We start from the raw sequence: 8,240 nt of genomic DNA, 5'->3' as shown, positions 1-8,240 counted from the left end.
TTTGATCTATTGTAAATCTCTGCTAGGAGAGCCCAAGGTTTCTACTGAGCGGTGGGGGGGGGTTGGTGGGAGGGAAATGGGGACCATGACATGAGAAAGCGTATCAATGTATGTGAAGTAATGCACCTTCTATCTGGTGAATATAATGTAACCCTTCTATTAATTACAATAAAAATATATGAAAAAATCAACTCTAGCAATTAATATACATAAATAAAAATAAATTATAGGAGGATTCAACACATAAAATTTCAAGGCAAAAAAAATAAAATGTTTACAAGAAACAACACTGATGGCTGGCTGGGACTGTTGCCTAGTGGTAGAGTGTATACTTGAAGACCCGGGTTCAATTCCTCAGTACCACATACATAGAAAAAGCTGAAAGTGTGTTGTGGCTCAAGTGGTAAAGCTCTAGCCTTGAAAAAACCCAAGGACAGTGCTCAGGTCCCGAGTCTAAACCACAGGACTGGCAAAAAAAAAAAAAAGCTGGAAGTGCAGTTGCGGCTCAAATGGTAGAGCCTAGCCTTGAGCACAAAAGCTCTAGAAAGCATCCAGGCACTGAGTTCAAATCCCAGGACCAGAAAAACATGCTTAAAGATAGGATAAATGGCTACACCTGTAATCTTGACACTCTGGAGATTGAGACTGGATGATCATGAGTTTGCTACACAGTGAGTTTGAGTTTAGCCAAGTCTACATAGTGAGATCTTGTTTAAAAATTCAGTCAGGCACCTCTGATGCATATCTTCATAGCTGCTCAAGAGACTGAGGTCCAGAAAAGTCTTGGTACTTTGTTAGCACTAAAATAACCAGTAAAAAGCAGAACTGGGGCATGGCTCAACTGGTATAGTGCCAGCCTAGCAAGCAAGCTCAGCAAATGCATGGCCCTGAGTTCAAATTCCAGTACCAGCAAATAACAAACAGGCAAAAATGAGAGCAAGAGAAAACTAAAGTTGGATCCTTCTTTGTCACCTTGCACTAGAATTAACTCCAAATGGATCAAAGACCTGGAGGTAAAAGCTGACACACTGAAAACTTTACGAGAAGGAATAGGAGATACACTAGGTCTCCTTGGCACAGGTCGAAACTTCCTTAATAAGGACCAAGAATCACAACAAATCAGAGAAAGACTGGATAAGTGGGACTGCATTAAACTGCAGAGCTTTTGTATGGCAAAGGACATAGCTAGTAAATTAATTAGGAAGCCTACAGAGTGGGAGAAGATCTTCACCAACCAAACAACAGACAAAGGCCTCATATCTAAAATATATCAAGAACTCAAAAAATTGAATCACTCCAAAACTAATCTCCAAAGTAACAACCATCCCATTAAAAAAATGGGCCAAAGACTTAAAGAGAGTCTTCTCTGAAGAAGAAACAAAAATGGCCTATAGACACATGAAGAAATGCTCCACATCTCTGGTCATAAAAGAAATGCAAATCAAAACAACTCTAAGATTCCACCTCACTCCAGTTAGAATGGCCAGGATCAGGAAAATGAATAATAACAGATGCTGGAGGGGATGTGGCCAGGAGGGATCACTACTACACTGTTGGTGGGAGTGCAAACTCATTCAACCACTATGGAAAGCAGTATGGCAGTGCCTCAAAAGGCTAAACATAGAACTCCCCTATGACCCAGCAATTCCACTACTTGGCATTTACCCAATTATCCAGAATCTAGGGCATACTAAATCAACTAGCACAACAATGTTCATTGCAGCATTATTCACCATAGCAAAGATATGGAACCAAACTAGATGTCCCTCAGTTGATGAGTGGATCAACAAGTTGTGGTATTTGTACACAATGGAATTCTATGCTGCTGTCAGAAAGAATGACATTTCCTCATTTGTTAGGAAATGGAAAGACTTAGAAAAAATCATATTAAATGAAGTAAGCCAGACTCAAAGGAACTTAGGCTCAATGGTTTCTCTCATTTGTCATAATCAGTAGAAACCTTGGGCTCTACTAGCAGAGATCTGCAATAGAGCAAAACCTTGATACATAAGGCCATATAGGATGAAGCTAATTGAAAGGACCTCCAGGATATTGAAACAAAAGCCATATAATGAATGATTGTTGTTCTTAATGTACTATGTTATCCCTCATCTCCTTTGCTGTCCCTTGGGTACCTCATATTGTTACAGTATCTCCCTTTGTTATCTGATATATTGAATTTATTTGTATTTGGTTAACTGAAACTTGATAGGGAAGGGGGGAAAACCAATACAGGGAGTGGGTGATAGTGGGGGGAGGGTAATGGGTACCAAGACATGTGAAAGGGTATCAATGTATGTGAATTAATGCACCTTCTATCTGGCAAATATCATGTAACCCTTTTATTAATTACAATAAAAACATAAAAAAGAAAAAAAATGAGAGCAAGGTTTAACTTCATGAGCTATCAGAAAATGCACATAAAATAGTATTTCATAAATTGCAAGTTCAGAAAAACTCCAAGCATCAGTAAACATATGGAAGAAACACTTGAGAGTACCCCAAATTTTATCAAAGTGGATATTTATGTGTTTTAGAAATGTTAAGTAGTAATATTGAGCATCTGCAAGTCTCAGTTCCTGGAAATTTTGCTGTCAAAACTGTAGCATGAATGTCATTCCAATGACATTGTATCCATCCATTACTAAATGAGTTAATCAAGGTGAATGCATGAAATGTAAATGAACCCCAAATACATGTACCAATACGTGCGAAACTCTATAAATAAAAACAATGTTGTAAACAGCAAATTGGAAGTATATATGCATACAGTTATCATTCACTTACCAAAACATTTTTTTTGTCAGTCATGGGGCTTGAACTCTGGGCCTGGGCACTGTCCTTGAGCTCTTCAAATCAAGGCTACTGCCCTACCCCTTTAGCCACAGCCCAACTTCCCATTTTCTAGTGGTTAATTATAGATGAGTTTCTCATTCTTTTGTGCCCGGGCTGGCTTTGAACCATGATCCTCAGATCTCAGCCTTCTGGGCAGCTAGGATTACAGGCGTGAGCCACCTCGCCCAGCCCCCCAAAAACCATTTGAAACAGAAAAACTGAACCCTACTTTCAGATATGAATTTATTGTTAACAAAAATATAAAGAAAATGAAGAGAATGATTATCTCAAAATCCAACTGGTGGAAGAGGGGCAGGGGAAGATGAAGGATGTAATTAGGGAGGGACACATGGGGTGCTTTAAGAGACTGGAAATAAGTATGCTACACTTTTAAAACCTGGATAATGAGAACAACAATAATCACTCATTGAAGTTATTCTTTACATTCCATGCATGCACTTTGTGTCCTATCTCATATACAGTTAGAAAAAGGAAAAAACTTCAGCTTCTAGCCTAGCGAGGTGGCTCACGCCTGTAATCCTAGCTACTCAGGAAGCTAACATCTGAGGATCAAGGTTCAAAGCCAGCCCTGGCATAAAAGTACCTGAGACTCTTACCACCCTACCCTTGAGCTGAAAAGTTCAGGGACAATGCCCAGAACTAGTCCCATGACCCACAAACAAAACAAAACAAAACAAAGCAAAAAACGTCAGCTCCTAAAGTCTAGAAGATCACCTCACTATTTGGGGCAGCTGTTGCTATGATTGATTTGTACCAAAGTGTACGACTACTTTTGTTCAATTTGTGCTCATTTTATTTGGCCTTCTAGCCATTCAAGTTTTCTTCAAAGCTACTCTGTCAGTCCATCAGGGATCAGCTTCCAGGGAAGCTGGTATACTGAAATTTCTGAGCAGGCCAAGTGAAGAATCAAATCAGCAGACAGATACAGTATCCCTTCTGATTAGCTATGGCAAAGCAGCATCTTTTTTCATATATTTTATTGTAATTAATAGAAGGGTTACATTATATTCACCAAATAGAAGGTGTATTACTTCACAAACATTGATACTTTCTCATGTCTTGGTCCCCATTTCCCTCCCCCCACCCCAACCCAGATCTTGTTTTTCCCCTTCCCTATCCTATTTCAAATAGCCAAATAAGCATATATACAGTATATCAAATAACAAGGTAAAATACTGTAACAATATGAGATAACCAAGGGACAGCAAAACAGATGAGAGATAACATAGTACATTAGGGACAACAATCACTCATTATATGGCTTTTGCTTCTATATCCTGGAGGTCCTATTTTAAATCTCTGCTAGGAGAGCCCAAGGTTTCTACTGATTATAACAAATGAGAGAAACCATTGAGCCTATATTCCTTTGAGTCTGGATTACTTCACTTAATATGATTTTTTCCAAGCCTTTCCATTTCCTTACAAATGGGGCGATATCATTCTTTCTGACAGCAGCATAGAATTCCATTGTGAATAAATACCACAACTTGTTGATCCACTCATCAACTGAGGGACATCTAGTTCTGTTCCATATCTTTGCTATGGTGAATAATGCTGCAATGAACATCATTGTGCTAGTGGATTTAGTATGTCCTTGTTTCTGGATGAGTCGGTAAATGCCAAGTAGTGGAATTGCTGGGTCATAGGGGAGCTCTATGTTTAGTCTTTTGAGGAACTGCCATACTGCTTTCCATAGTGGTTGAACAAGTTTGCTCTCCCACCAACAGTGCAGTAGTGATCTCTCCTAGCCACATCCCCTCCAGCATCTGTTGTTATTAGATTTCTTGATCCTGGCCATTCTAACTGGAGTGAGGTGGAATCTTAGAGTTACTTTGATTTGCATTTCTTTTATGGCCAGAGATGTCAAGCATCTCTTCATGTGTCTATAGGCCATTTTTATTTCTTCTGCAGAGAAGACTCTCTTTAAGTCTTTGGCCCATCTTTTAATGGGATGGTGGTTTCTTTGGAGATTAGTTTGGGAATCATTCAATTTTTGGAGCTGTTGATCTATTTTAGATATGAGTCCTTTGTCTGTTGTTTGGTTGGTGAAGATCTTCTCCCACTCTGTAGGCTTCCTAATTAATTTACTAGCTATGTCCTTTGCCATACAAAAGCTCTGCAGTTTAATGCAGTCCCACTTATCCAGATTTCCTCTGATTTGTTGTGTTTCTTTGTCCTTATTAAGGAAGTTTTGACCTGTGTAGGAGACCTAGTGTATCTCCTATTCATTCTTTTTTTTATTGTAATTAATAAAAGGGTTACATGATATTTGCCAGATAGAAGGTGCATTAATTCACATACATTGATACCCTTTCACATGTCTTGGTACACATTTCCCTCCCCCCCCCCACACCCCCCACCTCCTATTCATTCTTGCAAAGTTTTCAGTGTATCTGCAAAGCAGCATCTTTAGAAACACACACTCCTCCTTCTGTTTCTCCTGAGGCAATCTGTGTATAGTCTCAGCCTAATTATTTCTCACTTGGGAAATTTTATAAAACTCTTATCAAGGAAAGCAGAGGTTCACTTCAGGCTATGTTGATAAGATAACCGGAGAAACTCACTTCAGAAGATTGCTACTTCCTGAAGGGGTAAAATCCCCAACAGGGAAAACCCCTGTGGTTCTCATAGGTAGGGCTGGCTTACTAAAGTTGATAATATAGTTCCTTCCAGACGAGGAAGACAAAATACACTTATTTATTCCTGGAAGCTTTGTGAGTAGATGTGCATTCTTCACATCTCAGAGACTCGGTAAACGGACAGAGGGTTCAACGTGAAGGGACCCTCTTCAGAATCCAGACTTCTAATATACCCTTATCTTAGAGGGTCTCCAAACTGCTTAACAATGGGAAACTGGATAGTTCACCATTGGTTCTCATTCTATTTCTGGTAAGTTATGTTTTACTTCCTATTAATCAGGGATATTAATAGAATAAGAAGAACGCATGTTTGAAGACATATGTGAAGTTATCCTTAATGATTATTAGCTCATCAAAGCTGGTTATGAATTAGAAAAAAAATCAACTCTAGATGAGATGAGGGCACAAAGATGAATATTTTACAGTTGTTTATTTTGGCAACCATGAGGACTTAGAATTTTTGTCTATTTCATGACTTCTTTTCTCTTTCATCTCACATCTAACTACTGCCATGAAATATTGGCCTTTTAAATTTTTCTTACACTGCTATCAATAAGATTTACAAAACATTTTTTTAAGTTTGGGAGTCATTTTAGAAATCAACTTGACCCAGCACTGCGTACTAGAAATATATTATGATTCACATACTTAATTCTTTTTCTTTCTTTTTTCTTCTTTCTTCCTTCTTTCTTCTTTCCTTTGTTCCTCCCTCCCTCCCTCCCTCCCTCCCTCCCTTCCTTCCTTCCTTCCTTCTTTCTTTCCTTCTTTCCTTTTTGGTGCAAGAACTGGGGCTTGAGCTCAGGGCCTGAGCACTGTCCTTGGCTTTCTCAAGGCTAGAGCTCTACCACTTGAGCCACAGCACCAATTCTGGCTTTTTCTATGTATGTGGTACTGAGGAATTGAACCTGTGTATTCCTGCATGCTAGGCAAGCATTCTACCACTAGGCCAAACTCCCCACCCATGGCTATTTATTTTAAACAGACAGAAAAGAAAACTACGAAGAGATAGTAGAGACTCTCAGGGAGAGGTCTCAAAGAGGATCCAATGGAGTCCTCTCGGAGAGTGTCTTTTATAGTACAGGAGTCCTCCCATGCCTCCTCTCTTGGACTTTTCACTGATTTCTAGTGGTTTATGCGTGTGCTGCCCTGGCTCTTTTCGGTGGTCGAGTAGGCACCCAGGGCATTATGGGAAGAAGTGTTTAAGTAGTACCCAAGTCATGATGGGAACAAGAAGCACCATGATGCTATCTGTCCCATGATAGGTCCACTATATTTTATCCCACTCTTCTTAATAATACTCCCTTGCTCTTTCTCATTCCCACACTTAGATGGACACCCTAATTGCTGTTAGGAAACGGGCGGTAAGCTCTCCAAGCTACCTCCTGCTTCAGCAGTCTGAGATCCTCTTGGAAGGATCTTTGAGGAACATGCAGGTTGTGACTTTACTAATCCTGCTAAATACATAACTAAACATCCTTCTTCTAAAATTAGGTTCTATCCTCTCTGAATTTTACTCACTGGAAATGAAAACAAAATAAAATAAAAATATTAACACAAAATAGTCAAAATGTTGCCACTATTTCTGCTCCTTTTCAAATTTAACTGTATACTTGATTTTTTTTAATTCTAGGTTGTTTGGTTAGGACTGAATGTTTTACCTATTTGTATCTGCATTTCTATATTTTGAGAAGAATGAAAAGTACTATTATACAAGACAAATTCTTGGGGTGAGTATTATAGTTGTGAGGTGAAAATTTTCTCTTTTTTTAGATGGGGTCTTACTGTTTAAAGCCACATTGACCTTAAACTTACCAAGTAGCCCAAGCTGGCATCAATTTTGTGATCTTTCTATCTCTGCCTTGGAATAGCTGGGTTTACACGTGTGTCCCAACAGATTTGACTACTTTTTAAAAAAATCTCTAATTCCTGCTCCTTTGTGACATAATGGTCTTAATTTCTTGAAGACTAGATTTAGCATAAAATACGGGGTGCCCATTTAAATTTGACTTTCAGATAAACTAGATCATTTTTACATAAGTATGTTCAAAATATATACATACCTATATAAATATGTTCATTTTCAATATGAAATTCAATTTACTTGGATATTCTGTATGTTTATTTACTAATCCTGACCCTGTCCTAATGTGTAGGATTTTCTCAGGCCCCAAAGAAAAACATACAATAAAGAAAACGATTACGTGGTGATTTTCATTGGATTTTCAAAAACTTGGATGCTCCTTTATGGAGTCAGAGGAGAAGTTGCCTAAGCCACACTTTACCCCAGCCCCTGCTCCCACTTATGAATTTATGGACTCATGCTTTAGTTTCTAAAAAGAGTGTAGGGCCTAGAGTTTGGCCTAGTGGCAGAGTGCTTGCCTAGCATACACGAAGAACCAGGTTTGAGTCTTCGGTAACCCACATACATAGAAAAAGCCAAAAGTGGTGGTGTGGCTCAAGTGGTAGAGCTCTTGCCTAGAGAAAGCCCAAGGACAGTGCTCAGGCCCTGAGTTCAGCCCCAGGACTGGCAAATAAATAGTGTAGAAGAAGGAAATGGAAGAGGAGGGGAGGAGGAGGAAGGAAGGAAGGAAGGAACAAATGTAAAACAAAAAAGTTAAAACAAACAATTTGAGGACTATGTGTGGACTAATGTCACCTATGGATCAAGAGGGATACTTGGGATATGTTTAGGGTCTCACGGACAAGTAGAGCTGCAAAACTCCAGGTCTGGTGAAAAATAAGGTC

At 39.1% G+C, this 8,240-nt stretch overlaps 1 protein-coding gene across 1 annotated transcript in view; it reads left to right on the top strand.

Moving 5' to 3' along the window:
• Nucleotides 1-5,689: 5,689 nt before the first annotated feature.
• Nox1 (NADPH oxidase 1) overlaps nucleotides 5,690-8,240 on the top strand; it is a 20,094-nt gene continuing 17,543 nt past the window's right edge. The window contains 3 exon segments of the mRNA XM_090327146.1: nucleotides 5,690-5,749; nucleotides 7,126-7,149; nucleotides 7,151-7,222. Of these exon segments, the coding sequence (XP_090183272.1) occupies nucleotides 5,702-5,749; nucleotides 7,126-7,149; nucleotides 7,151-7,222 (144 nt within the window). The 5' untranslated portion in view covers nucleotides 5,690-5,701.

This window comes from Megascapheus bottae, chromosome X, assembly GCF_031878675.1.
Source record: "Megascapheus bottae isolate mThoBot1 chromosome X, mThoBot2.hap1, whole genome shotgun sequence".
Lineage (NCBI taxonomy): Eukaryota > Metazoa > Chordata > Mammalia > Rodentia > Geomyidae > Megascapheus > Megascapheus bottae.
The sequence above is the reverse complement of the archived record's forward strand: the minus strand, read 5'-3'. Positions and strand labels throughout refer to the sequence as shown.